Source organism: Aristolochia californica, unplaced genomic scaffold (genome assembly GCF_029961685.1).
Source record: "Aristolochia californica isolate CCGP_79_NKW_82.1479 unplaced genomic scaffold, dmAriCali1.0.hap1 SCAF_6, whole genome shotgun sequence".
Lineage (NCBI taxonomy): Eukaryota > Viridiplantae > Streptophyta > Magnoliopsida > Piperales > Aristolochiaceae > Aristolochia > Aristolochia californica.
In genome coordinates, this window is record NW_027182257.1 from 4,465,131 (window position 1) to 4,480,106 (window position 14,976).

A 14,976-nucleotide genomic window follows, 5' to 3' on the forward strand; every position below is an offset into this window, starting at 1 on the left:
TAGAAACCCTGGATAATTGATCAACAGTAAATGCATATGATTTAGTCAACCTATGGGAGGACACATAGTTATTGATTGAGTATTTGGTCTTTGCTTCAAGATCAGGTTCATACTGTTTTTTTGGAACTCCCCTATTCAATCTTTGTGGATATCTAGAGGTTATGTTTTCTGTAGGAAGACATGTTTCTGTAGACTCATCAAACACAGGATTTGTATTTACCTGAGGAGGAACATTTTGGGTTGATTCTTCAGTTGTTGGTGCAGACGGGGGCAACTCTGGGGGTTCTTCAGGTGAAATTACTGAATCACAGTCTTGTTGCACATCATGACACTTAAAAAATTCATTCACCGCTTCTAACTCAATAAATTCGGCACCTCTTTCAACATCTCCGTTAGTTTCATGTGGAACATTCTCTTCATTTGAACTCTCCCCCTGAAGAGATGTCCAAGAAACTCCCCCTGAATAATAAGGGATTGATTCATGGAAGGAGACATCTAAAGTCACATGGAGCTTGTTGGTGTGTGGATCATAACACCGATATCCTTTTTGAATATCAGAGTAGCCAAAAAATACACATCGCTTGGCACATGGATCAAGTTTATTTCGCAAGATCTTTGGGATATGAACATAAACGGTACACCCAAAAATTCGGGGTTCAAGATTCAGAAGATGGGAATTGAAATCAGGGATTGCAGCTTATGTTGAGGAGTTTGAAAATCCAGTACTCTAGAAGGTGTTCGATTGATGAGGTAGGCAGCAGATGTGATAGCTTCACCCCAATAAAATCGAGGCATGTTCATGCCAAAGAGAGAGGCACGTACTACTTCCAAAAGTTGTCTATTCTTTCTTTCTGCCAATCCATTCTGTTGGGGAGTATAGGTGCAAGAAGTCTGGTGACGAATTCCATGAGTGGTCAGAAAAGTTTCGAGAGAAGCATTAACAAACTCAGTACCATTGTTAGATTGCAAAACACGAATCTGTTTTTGGTATTGAGTATGTATCATTGTATGGAATTTCTGAAAGGCTAGACACACATCACTTTTGTGGATAAGCAGAGATACCCAAGTCATTCTAGTGCATTCATCAATAAATGTCACAAAGTAATGAGCTCTAGAAATAGAGGGAATCTTGGCTGGACCCCAAACATCAGAATGAATAACCGCAAAAGGTTTGAAACTTTTATTCAAACTAGGGAAATAAGCAATACGGTGGCTTTTAGCCAATTCACATGTATCACAATGAAAATGCACATCAGTCAAACCTGAAAAAATTTGAGGTCGCAATTTCTTAAGATAACCAAAGGAAAGGTGGCCTAATCGTCGGTGCCATAACCATACAGTTGTTTGAGCATTATCTTCACTGCTAGCTTGATTTGTCTGACTGATTTTCGATCCCTCGTTCTCTGTCAACTCCAAATAGTAGAGTTTGCCCCATCTAACACCATAACCAAGAGTCTTTTGGGTTAGAATGTCCTGAAAGACACAAAATGAGGGCCAAAAAGTTACAGTACAAGCAAGAGTGGAAGTAATTTGGCTAACAGACAAAAGGTTATATTCAAGAGAGGGAACCACAAGGACAGTATCTAATGTCAAATTATTGGATTAGATAACAAATCCTTCCCCAGTAATAGGGGAGGTACTACCATTGGCTGTTGAAATAACAGATTGTGGAGAAAGTAGGATGGATTTTAACTGACTGGGATCCCTTGTCATGTGATCGGATGCACCTGTATCAATAATCAAAGGTCTATTCTTAGAATGTACAGAAAATACTAATGCATTATCGAGAATACCTGGATGGGCAACATTTGCAGTAGGTAGCTCCTGATTCTCTTTCATGGATGTCACCATAGCTTTCCCAGCAGTCTTGTTACGGGGATTTTTTGAGAAATCCCACCACTCCGGATAGCCAATAATTTCATAACACTGGTGTTGTGAATGTCCTTTTTTTCCGCAGTGAATACATACACGATTGTTACCTTTGCCAGAGGATTGAGGGTTCCGACTACTTGATGATCCTTGTCGGTTTTGGTTGACCAACATCGCCGAGTTCTCGGAGACTAGGCGATAGCTCCCCATTGTCTATCTCTGTTGATATTCGCGTCTGACATAGGCATATGTACTTTCCAAATCAAGTTTGGGATCTTTTCGCAAAATTTCTCCACGAACTTGATCAAATTCGGAGTCAAGCCCACTGAGAAAAATATGAACCCGAAGCCTAGCCATTGCAGAGTGCAACTGGATTAGCCCTTCGACTGTTCCTTCCTGAGATATAGTTCGATGATCAATCTCTTGGAAAATAGCAACCAGTTCATTGTAGTATGTGGATAACGGTCTACCATTTTGTTTGGTAGAAAAAGATCTCTGGTTCAGCTCAAATATACAAGTTTCATCGGATCCATCATAGAATGTTTTTGATACTGCTTCCCATATCTCCTTGGCAGTGGAGAGGCGAATAAATCGTTGCATGAGCAATGGACTCATGGAGTCAATAAGCCAACTTTTGACTCTTTGATTTTCAGTAATCCATGCTCCAAGATTAGCATCACCAGATGTTGGTTTTTTTGTTTCACCGGTGAGGTATCCAGCTTTGTTGCGTGCGCCAATTCGCATCTCCATGAGTTGGGACCATAATGAATAATTGGTCTCATCGAGGATAATTCCAGTTGGAAACGCAGAATTATCTTGGTGGATTATAATCTGTGGTGATGGGATAAGGTCGGTGGATGCGCCTGTAGTGGTGGCCATCGATCTGAAAGTTTTTTTTTTTTTTTAATCCGGTCCGGTTCGGTTCAGTCTGGTCCGGTTCGATCTGGTCCGATTCGGTACGATCTGGGCGGATTCAATTCTGGTCTGCTCCAGTGCTGGTCCGATCCGGTTCAAGTTTAGACCGGTTCGATCCGATTCGATCGACCCGCCGGTCTGGGTCGACAGGAAAAATAAATCAACAATACCTAAGTTAAAAAATAAATACCATCGTCTTCGGCAACGGCGGCCTTCGTCTTCGGCAACGACAGCGGAGCGTTGGCTTCAGTCGGAACAGGGTGGTGGTGCCGTCATCGGCGCTCATCGTTGATCAGCGGCACTCGTCGGCGACGTGATTCCGACTACGTAAAACGCTTCGTCTTCGGCAACGACAGCCTTCGTCTTCGGCAACGACAACTTTCGTCTTCGGCAACGGCAGCGGAGCGTCGGCTTCAGTCATAACAGGGTGGTGGTGCCATCGTCGGCGTCGGCGACGTTCTTTTGGCGTCGGGACAGCCGGAATATGGAGTTGCTGAAAAAACAAAGTTCTGCAACTCCGACGGATTTTTTCTTCCTTCGGCGATTACAGGAGCACTTAGCTCCGACTTTCTGCGACGGAGAAGAGAGGATAATTCTCCTGCTCTGATACCATGTAAAACAGAGAACCGAAAATAATAACAAAGGTTGAACGAATGATTTTCCGATGAGTTTATTCTTCTCCGTTAGGAGGCTATTTATAATACATTACAAGTTGATTTTAGGATCAATTTAGATCCTAAAATCAAGGAATAGAATCAAGAATATAATCACGGGATCGGAGGAAACAATCACGCTATACAGTTTCCTCCGATCACGCTATACAACTATACATTTCAACAACTATGCATAGTTGTAAGACTACAATCAATGGTAGAATTTAAAAGAAGTTCAAATAACCCATCATCCAAAGTACCATTTCCAACAAGAACTTTGTCTTTATACAAATGAAGGGTTTAGAGATTGAAAATGAGGTTTCTCGAAAAGGATGGAACATAAAAAGTTCTTTTAAGGTCTAAAAAAAACAAGAATTAAGGACAAATATATATGTCCCAACCGCCTCCACATGTGAACCCATCTTATTTCCTGGATAGATGGAACATTCACTTTTTGTTGGCTTAAAAACCCTTCATGTTGCTGGCAACATGGATTGTAGTCTAGAATCAATCCGATGTGTTATAAGAAGCATTAACCATATTAGATTCAAAACATACTAAAAAGATGAGATTACCTTTCTTTTCAAGCCAATGCTTGAATTCAAGACAAGTCTTCTTTATATGTCCTTTCTTCTTGAAAAAAAATTGACATCGCTCTTATCAACTTGATTAAGAAGTGCTTTTACTTTCTTTTTCTTAAATGGTTTCTTGCCACGAGTCGCCAAATGTGCACTTTCAATCCTCTTCTGATTCAGCCTCCTTTCCTCTTGTACACATGGTCAGAAGTTCATTAATTGACCAATTCTCTTTATGTGTGTTGTAAGAGATCTTGAAGCGTCCATATTCAGATGAGAGCAAGTAAAAGATAAAGTGAACCAGAAATGACTCGGACATCTCAATCTTCAACAATTTCAATCTAGCAGCTATGTCCTGTATCTGCATAATGTGCTCACACACACCTTTGGTATCATTAAATTTCGTAGAACACTTTTTCGTCATCAGGGTGTTTGCCTTATCAACAGTCTCAAACCAATCCTAAATAGCTTGAAGATATTCTTTTGCTTTGGCACAATCAGGGATGGATCCATGAATACTCTTCCCAATGTGAGACTTGATAAACATCAAACTTAAGCGATTGAATCGCTCCCAAAGATCATATGATGTTTGCTCAACTTGGGTACTTGATTTCATGGCCCTAGGAGGTTTATCCACTCGAAGTGTCAAATCAAGGTCCACGCACAAGGAGAGTTTTCTCTTTCCAATAAGCATAGTTATCACCATTCAAATGAATAATATTGGAGGAATCAAAATTCGAAACAAATAAAGTTCAAACAATTGCAAAATAAACAATAATGCTTACTAAAACATACACTGAAGCCAAATATTGAATATTTATCCATGTAAGTAAATTCAAACAAATAAATCAACATGTTATTATAATATTTCTTGTGAGTTTAGATTATAGCACATACGCTATTTATATTACTTTATGATGGGATAAAAAAATTATCTCTAAAGGATTTTTCTAGGCACGTGGGCAACTAAATTTTTTTGTGCCAAAACATTTCCATCCCATTCTAATTAATCACTTAAATATAACAATTACCCTGTGGGTTAAATTATTATATTTCTATGATTAATCACAATTTTTTATGTCATTAACTATGTGTGACTTAATCTTAATGTCACTAGACATTTTCATAATTAAGAATGTTGTGGCTATTACTTAATTATTCAAATGTAAACAAAAATATGACATTAAAATAATTGACTAAAATTTATGCCAATTATTAATTCTTTGTATTTAGGTCAACCAAAAATATGCATAGAAAATTAGTATGCATAAAACCTAAATAATTTTTTTCACAAATAGAAAATTAACTAAAATATGCATATTAAACATTCATATATGTAAGTACAACTATTTAATTCATGTGCATAAGGTAAAAAAAAGCATGAAAACAAAAAATATATTATTTTCCCCGTTATACATATACAGATTAAATGTTTTCAATTATAATACTCGTGTTGAGATGGCTGAGTTGGTCTAAGGTGCCACTTTCAGGTTAAAGTTGTGGGTTCATATCTCACTCTCAACACCAAATACCAACTTCTCAAAACTCATTCCCATCAAAAGTGCAGAAGTTGGAACTAATGGGCATTAAATTGTCCGACTTTTCATACATCTCAAAATGGGTTAACTCATGGAACGTATCTAACATAGGGCTGTAATGCTTGATTTCACTTTTCATGGATCCCTCTAAATTCGAGATGTATTTCATCTAGATCAAATTTAAGAAAATGCTGGTTTATATCAGGTGGGTTGGCTGTTCTTCCTAATTTGATCGTGGGAAGGCTATTCCACCTCAGCAATTGCAGAAACCAGAGCAACCTCTATTTTCTCATTACAGATCCCCTCAGCCAGGTAATTGGATTCGATTTCAATCTCCGGTTCTCCACTGCAATCGTCTCCTTCCACATTCACCCCAGCAATTGCAGAAACCAGAGCAACTTCTATTTTCTCATTACAGATCCCCTCAGTCAAGGTAATTGGATTCGATTTCAATCTCCGGTTCTCCACTACAATCGTCTCCTTCCACATTCACCCCACTTTTATCTTTTTGCTTCCTATCCGGAATTTAAATTTACAACAGCAAAACTTCAAGGAGTCGCCTAAAGAGGATGCCCATAACTGTGAAATCTAATCGCATTGCAGTCGTGAAGCTTGTGAATTCTGACTGCAGAAGCCTATCTTAATTCTTATCTTCTCCGATTCGAAAAAATCCGATGCTGTATAAAAAAAACCATTCGATCCTTACTTTCTCCTTCATCCAAACAAATGCTCAACTTAAATGAGTCCAATTGAATCCACTCTTTAGTTCTTCCTCTTCTCTTCTTTACTCTCGCTTGCAACCTGGTAACTGAACAGATGGAATACATCAAAACAGCAGCAAATACAATTAACAGAATATGGGACTTGTTTCTCTTTTCTTTCTCGGCTATTTCAGAAGCTGAAACCTGGTAGCAGCACAAATCAAAACACCAACAAATACCGTTAACAGAATGAAAGAATTTATATCATATTTGATCAAATCTGAAAAACTCTCCGAACAAACCCAGAAAGTTAAAAAAAAAAAAAAAAAACTCTCCCATCACAGCCCCATGTACATTGCCCAACCAGAGAGAAGATGAAAGAAAAAAAAAAAAAAAAAAGTCGAGCTCACTGCTCGCAGTTTGGGGTTTACAGTCCGATACAGTCGAGATAAGAGAAGAAAGTAAGAAAAGAAACGGAATATAGTACGAGAGCAGCATTGTATTCTACTCTTCTTTGTTCATGTTTATCGGTTTGATGGATTTTTTTGTTGTTTTTCTTTTTCGGTTTGAAGAAAAGTTTCATGAAAGGAATACTTCGACGCTAGCGCTTCTAGCAGAGTGACACAGAGGGCAAGTATCCACGCTCGCGTCGCATTCCGTGCACAGGCAGAGGTGCCGGCACGGCAGCAGGACAACCGCCACCGACCGCCTCCGACACGCTCGGCAGAAGGGACCAACCGGAACCACACGGTCTGGGTCGATGTATGCCGACTCGGCATCGTCCGCCGGCAACTCCCCGCCGGCGCAACCCGTTTCATCCCTCTTATCATAGGCTTGTACTGCTCCTCCGCCGTTCATCATCGCCTGCTGTAACTGCGACTGGAGGGACGCCGCCGTGGCTTCTTGGGCTCTCACCTTGGCTTGCCACACATGCGCCTCCGCCCTCAGCTGCGCCACTCTTTCTTCCAGCTCCGCGTTGCGCCGAACTGCCTTTTCGACTTCCGCTTCCTTCTTTCTAAGCCTCCGCAAGGCAGATTCCTCTGCTGCCCCCAGCAAAGCTCGGTAGTGCCGCTGTCTTCTCTCAGCTAACGTCCGTCGAAGCTGTTCTCCCTGTGTTGCAGATTGATTAAAGGAAAATAAGGAACCATTTCTTGTTTTCTTTTCATATCTAGCTATTGTTTGTATCTCTTGTGAGTCATTCAACAATAAGATTGGAGACGATATGGATAGGGGGAAATATCCGTATGGGAAGAAAAAGCATATGATACCTGGGCTTGGAGGAATTGGTCGATTTCGTCTTTCTGCTGTTTTAATTGGGCGGCAAGCTCTTCCGATAAAAAAGAGGAAAGGGCAGATGAGGAATTAAGTATGCCACTCGATTGCTGCTGCAGTTGATGTTGTTGGTCTTCGAAAGATAAGCGAAGGCCTGTAGATACCATACCCGGCTGTTGATTATGTAGTTGAGAAAGGGTTATGAGCGTCGGAGGCGGAGGCTGAGATTGTACAGAGAAGAGATTAATCGGCGCTGTTGAAGACGGGGCGATGGTTTCTCTTCCTCTCTTCCTTGGGTTGTAGGGAGCTGCAATAACAATGGCAGAAGTTAGCAAGCCACCCATTTTACATTATCGAAGACAACCCATCTCTCCAAATCGATATAGGAACGCGAAAGGACGGAAAGAAGGCGCAACTGAGATCACCTCCATTGCCCAAGAACATATTAGTCTGGTCAAGAAAGCCCCCGTTTGTCTGTCCCGTGAGAGAGTAGTCCCCGCCCAGCATGTCTTTCCGCTCCTGCCCACTTCTGCACGAAATTATAAAAGACACCCGATTAGAGACGATCGAAATAAGAGAGTGGGCGGCACAGAAAGAAAGAAACATGAGAAGAGAGAGCAAAGAGAGAGAAAACGAAACCTGTTCAGAAGCAGAACATTAGACGGGTATTGAGCTTGGACGGCCATTATAGACGAGAGACGAGAGAAAGGGAGACGGATGAGAGCAGAGATAAGAACAAGAGATGATGAAGAAGCCGAGTTATTAATGGTATATGTAAAAGCAAGAAAGAGAGTCAGAATTCAGAAACAGAGGCGGAATCCGCAAGGCTGAGCGGCACAAAGAGAGAGAGAGAGAGAGCAGCTGGTTTCCCGAACAAATAGCAACACACAAATCTCTTTCAAAGTTTCAACTTTCAATGGGGCGGCTCTTTGTTTTCACCACCTCGTCAGAAAACCATGTAATTCCCTGTCCCTCCCCCATCTTTATTATCCCAGGCTCTCTCACCAGTCACCACACATTTTGACGTGGAGAAGGAGAGGGAGATGCGATTGCAAAGGAATGAGTCCAAGACGGACTTGTTCTCATCTGGGGGTTTTTTTTTTTTTTGAAGGGTAGCTAAGGCATTTGTTAGCAACTTAATCGTCGCTTTAAATTAATCACAGAGGAATCGCTGCGTTGGATGGACGTTGGCTGTGGCAGGTCTGCCGCTGGGACTGTTTGTATCTTCTCGCCAGCTCTCCCTTCCCTGTCTCGTGACATCTCCCCCTTCCAAGACCCCACTTTAACTAATTCCAAGCTAAAATAAATCTTCTCTTGAAATCTTGAATTTTCTCCCCTGGTTTTTTTTTTCTATTTCTTGCTTTTGAAGATTCAAACCTTCAATTCAACTGCTTTCCTTTCTTTTTGTTTCCTTATCTTAGAATATAGTGAAAGGGAGTTGGGATTAGGAGACAAACATCAATCCCTCTTCTCCCTCCTCTCTCTCCTCCCCCCCGACCTAATCGCTTGGTTGGAAGTTCATCTTCTGTAACCAATTTCTTCCTTTTAAATACCCAATCCACCCCTTAATGGCTCTAGGCCCTTCTTTAGGGGCGGGGACCCTTCACCAGGAACCCCTCCAACTTGGTCTTTTTGGGATCAATTCTGTGGCCAAAACCAGAAAACTTTGAGGGATACTTTTAGCATCACCCAAAGGGGTTTCTGAATTTCTTTTCTTTTCTGGAGGAGGAGGAGATGACAAATAATACCCAGAAATGCCTGCAAGAATACAGAGCTGAATTATTGGGTAGTTTGACAAAATTGTAGTAAAGGATGGGATTTCAATTAATTGTGGTGTTGAAAGTTGAAAAACTGAAAAAAAAAAAAAAAAAAAAAAAAAAGGTGCACGAAATGCACATAACCAGACCTTTCTCATGTTCCCATTTCCGTAAGCAAGCTCCAGTCAATGTGATTATTGTGTTTTTTAGGTGAAAACTTCTCTAAAACCGAGAAGGAAACTGGTTTTAATATAATGAAGGCGGTGACAGGGAAAGGAAAGACAAGCGCAAAGATGCTGCCAGTAACAATGGGATGTAGTATTGGATGTGGATCTTGGAAAGGCATCGCGCATTTTCTTTGCTTCGGACCCACGAGGGCGGCGTCTTCAACCAGTCTCTGCTAACAGGGCACGGCACCTTCCTCCCCCTTCATTTTCACATTGATTTCTTGATCCTCCCCAGCTTCCTCACTTTTGCTTTTCCTTAACCCCTTCTCACATTTCAATCGTCCTCCTTTTTGGATTTTCATCGAACATAACATCTTCCCTCTGAAATCTTCCAGAGCAACGGGTCAATCGTGATTTATTTATCACACATCGACCCCGTCTTTATCTTTGGATTTTCATCGAACATAAACACTTCATCTAAAATCACCCCAAAACCCAACAATGGTGTAACTGGTAATTCCTGATTTATTTATCCATCCTGGTTAGAAAAACCGAAAAGGAAGAAATAGAAGAAGGGGGAGATCATCATTTCCAAGAAGTCTCGGGAAATAAGGCGCATTTCATTGCTTTAGCAGAGATACCCACTTCATTCGGGGGGATTTCTTTAATGCTAATCCACCCATTTGCTGTTCAGTTGATTGACCCATCTCTTCTGCTTAACTTGTTCTTCGTCTTCTCCATATTCTTCTTCTTGTTGTTTTTTTTTAATTTTTTTGCTTCATTCTCTTCGGTGATGGCACCACTTTCTCCACAGTCTACCCACTACCTACGGCTCATACACCATAACCAGCTTCAACCACCCATCATCCAAACGCTTATAAATAATTTTTTTCAGAAAACAAAAACCTGTGAGCAGAGCCAATCCACCATGAAAAAAGAAAAAGAAAAAGAAATGAAAGCAAATTTCGTTTTTCCATTATAACGCCTTGTCGCATGCAATAAAAGAGAACACACACCTGGGCTTGCTTCACGAACCCAAAGACTAGGACTGGTGATATGAACATTGGGACACCCATATCTTAAAATAGCTCTTCTTTATTATTTGTCAGAAGATGGGGATGTTAATGGAGGTATTCTCTCCCCTCTGTCACGCACCTAGAAATCCATTACAAAAAAGTTTTTAAAATGTTCATTAAAAACAATAAGAAGAGTAAAGAGCGATGTGAACCCAATTCATTGCAATCACGGGCTCGAGCCATGACTGTACCAGAATCATGGTGTGTTTGGATTTTTTAATGTGGGAAGATAATTAGTGGCATCATCTTCAACCTTTGAATTTGAAGCTGGGAATCCTCCAAAGGGTGAGTAAGATAAAAGATAATGAGCTGTAAAATCTTAGTTTAAGCACAAAGATCTCATCATCCTTACGCATTAACCACCCACCATCCTCTTAACGATATCACTCTATTATCTCTTCTTTATTTCATTTCGTTTGCTTATCATGAAAAAGGATTAGTGATAACTCATTGCTCACGATCTCACTTTGGACTCTCATTTTAATAGTCCCTTGAAAGCAATTCTTTTTATTTATTTATGGAACTACCATTAAGAAATTTCTCTCTATTCATCTCATTTGTTCTATCGGTCTCTCAGTCTATCTATCTATCTATCTATCTATCTATATCTATACAAGTAGTCATCTATCGTTCGGATGAGACCGGGCAAAAGAATCACGCCAGCGCCACTCTCTTCCCTTCCCTTTCTTTTCTTCCTTGACTTCTTCTATTGCAACGGGGGTGACAGGAGAATATAATTATTATGAAAGGGAGATCGGGTTTCTTTTTTCCTTTTCCTTTTGTTTCATGTATATAAGTTCATTTACTATGGGGGAAAATCAAGGGTGAGTGTTACGAGACGTAGCTGAAGAGTTGTAATCACTACGGTCTCAGTTGTAAAACTCTATAAATGCTTCGGTACCTCTTGAAGTAGACATGTCTTGGACTAGCTTGTAACAAGTAATGTAACATTTGAAGTGTGTCACTTAGTTAAGATGGGAGGAAAGTTGAGTCATATTAAAGGATACATGTTATATGTCACATATATAGATGACACATTACCTGTATCACCTCTATTGAATAATGTTTAATAGAAGCTTGAGATATATGAAAAGTTAGACGTTACGTATCTGCCATTATGACTCTTGAGCCAATTGAGAGGACCACATGAAGAGATGTTCTGTAGGGTCCATGTGCACGTACCCTACTCAACAGAAAAGATCAAGTAGCTCTCTCTCTCTCTATCTCTTTTTTTATCACAAAATAACACAAATTATTATTATGCTTTTGATATTTGATTTTTGAACATCATTTCTCACTTCTGGGACCCACATGTGACATTGTCACCATTCGTAGCGCACTCTTCCACGTATTTACTGAGTGTACACCTCAACCTCGGGCCCACCGAATGAGGAAAGAGAAACTAATCAGGAGTTTCATCATCGTGGGACCCGCGACAGGCTACCTAGAAAGATTATTGCACTTGTACGGAAACACGGGAACGTGGAAGGAAAAGGGGCTGGCCCCCCTAATGGAGGGGTTGGGTGCTCTAATATGCCTGGCCTGGCGTTGCAGTAAATGGGAAAGCGGATTGGGCCCTCCAGGCCGTTTCTGGTGCAGGAGGGTGGAGGGGGGGGAGGGGACGCCTCCGGGGCAGCAGTGGCACCGACTGAATAATTGCCCGTTTGGGGCTCTGGATCATGTCAAACCATTTGTTTTCTTTCTTTGGTTTGTGGGGGCAAACGAGGCGCATTGATCTCCTTCACGTGATCTCCTTCCAAACAGACTTAATAATAATCACTTCCTCGAGGGGAAGGACCGGTGAAAATCCCATCAACTTCGCTTTTACTCCCGTTCACAGAGATGGGCGGTTGATGAAACCAGCAGGGGGAAAGGTTGAGAAAGGAAATGAAGTATGTGACAAAAATCTCTAATTCTTTCTTTGTGAAAATAGACTTTTTCTATCTTCTTCGGCTTTCTTTCCGTTCTTGAATCATCGCCCAGATTTTGGTTTGTTTGTTCTTTTTCCCAGAGTCGTTTTCGAAAGGTCTGGGTGTGTGACCTGTTGGGTTTGTCTCATTTTCCTAACAAAGCATGAAATGGGGTGTTTGGAAAGATTTAAGTATTCGTGACCGAATCGTGCTTGGGATTTACAAATGGGTTGTGGATTCCAGACGGGAGAAAAAAATTGGAAAGAGGGAGTGGAGGGGATGGGTATCATGGTTTGAATATTTGTGTGTGTTACACAACCCTCTTGTGTCATCATGAAAAAAGAACTGAGGGAAGGTGAAATGGATACATTCAATCTCTTTTCCACCAGAAGGTTCAAATTTTATTTCAAAAAGGCTGTGTGCATCATGGTTGTATGTGACAATTTGATGGTGAACACCTCTTTTTAATGATCTTTGAAGAAAGGCAACGGGCAGATATCTATATCTGGCCTTGGAGATTTTCCACAAGGTAGAAAAGCCTTTTAATGGTGATGGGAAATGATGATTTAGCTCTCTAGGATTCAAAATACTTCAGAAAGATAAAAAAAAAAAAGAGAGAGAGATTTGAATACAGAGGAGAGACATGAAAGGGAAACCTAAAAATAATAGTCCAAGGACGGGGATGAGGAGTTTGTCTCTGACTTGTTCCTTCTCTCTTTCTCTCTCTCTGTTAAGTTCATGTAGCAAGCAAGGTGTCATGAGTCAATTCATTCCCTTCCCCAATCCACCTCCCCAACTAACATTATTTAGGAGAGATCAAAAGCCTCTTAGTACTATACCGAAGCAATTGTGTCAGGATTCCTTTCCTTTGCCTCCACGTTGTCCTGCTTCTTGGGCTCTTTCAATTCATTTTTTTATTTTCTTTGTAGAGAACCTCTTGCCATCATGCTCTCCTCACATCACTGCATGTCCTGCACATATCCCAATCAAAATTATCCATCCACCCTCACCTACCCTGGTAAAAATCAAAGCACAGACAGAGAGAGAATGCAACCAAGAAAGAGATAGGGAAAAGGAACAGGGGGGGGAGGTGGCTGTAGACTTGAAAACTGGGAGATCCCTTTCCCTACTTGGCCACACATATTAAACTGGGTTCTCTTAAGGTTTCAACTTTTTCCTGAGTTTTTGTGAAGTATTTCAACCTCCCCATCACATGCCTTTCCTCCCCTTTTTTCTGTGCCTTGGAATTTTGAACAAACAACCTAATGGTTCCTTGGGTCCTCTCCTTGTCTGTTCACCTTTCTAAGCCTCGGTGAAGCAGTTCTTTTCCCATCCGTATTTCTATATTACAAGCACAAGCAATAGCTAATGTACAACAGAGTGCTTCTGAGTGGCGTATAGGGAACTAAAGATATCCTTATCACTCCAGAGCGCATCACTCAAGATATCCTCTCTTTCCCCATATTTTTAAAGTTTTCCTTTTTTCCTTTTGCCTGAAATGAATCCCAGGTTACATGTGCATTTTGTAGTGTGTGGGAGACTCTTCTTATGGATGGATTTATGCCAACCTCTTCCTTTCTCTCTTTCTGCATTTTCTACCTATTTTTCCCTTCGTAGTGGGTTAGTCCTGGCTTACTCATTAGTCATCTCACCAAGAGGGGAAATTAAAGAAGGGTGTATTTGGTGTAAAGTAAACCAGGGTGATGACCCTTTCCTCTCTTGTTTCAATGGGAAGTTGGGAGTAGAGAAAATGAAGCACAAGAGCACTCAATAGTTGGGTTAGGTCAGGTCAGGTTGAGCTCTCATCTCATGTCACCGTATCTTTCCTCTTTGCTATCTCTTTTCTCAACTATCGTTCAAAACTTAAATATTCATTCGTATCCATCTCTGGGGATCCTTTTTCTTCATCAAATTCATACTACGTTGTTGTCACTCCTGTTTTCAGTTGCTTTCTGATATCCATCTCCATGCCTGCCTCTCCCTCTCTTTCTCTCTCCCTTTTCATATTATTGAATGGAGAGTCCTACTGAGTCATCTTCTGCTTTGGTATTATTGCCTTTAGAAAATGCCGACAACCCTCACTAATTGCATGTTCTTCCAGGGATTCGCATATCTCTATGTGCAATCTCAGCTCAGCCAGGAACCGCCTGTTACCTCCATTTGATTACACCCAAGGGGCAAAAGAAAAAAAAAATCACTAAGAAAAGCTAAGCTCAACAACAAATCACCTACTTCACTCTCTATTAACCATTTTTTTAAAAAAAAAAAAAACTTGGTGAAGGGTTCCGACATTGAAAAATCCTAGCAACTTCGAGAATGATGTCTCCTTCTATGACCAGGTTTCGGGTTCTTCCAGTCTCATTACAAGACCTGGATGATGTTGATGCAAGGGTCAGGCTGCAGTCGTAGCAGTTCGGCCGTGAACGTAGTCTCCAGGCTCAGCCCCTAATTTTGGAATCTCTTGTTTGTTTTGTTTCTCTAAACTTGTTTATCAATTTGACATAATTGAAGAATAGCATATCCATGACCAGTTGGATTGTTTT

General features: G+C 40.9%; 1 protein-coding gene across 1 annotated transcript; it reads right to left on the reverse strand.

Annotated features, from left to right (window-relative positions):
• Positions 1 to 6,487: 6,487 nt before the first annotated feature.
• Positions 6,488 to 8,550, reverse strand: LOC137934388 (BOI-related E3 ubiquitin-protein ligase 1). Its single transcript, XM_068778675.1, has 4 exons — positions 8,163 to 8,550; positions 7,949 to 8,052; positions 7,520 to 7,830; positions 6,488 to 7,361 (listed from the first exon to the last, which is right to left on the reverse strand). Exons 1-4 carry the CDS (start codon positions 8,207 to 8,209, stop codon positions 6,831 to 6,833), a joined length of 993 nt encoding a protein of 330 aa, XP_068634776.1. The 5' UTR covers positions 8,210 to 8,550; the 3' UTR covers positions 6,488 to 6,830.
• Between the last annotated feature and the right edge of the window lie 6,426 nt (positions 8,551 to 14,976).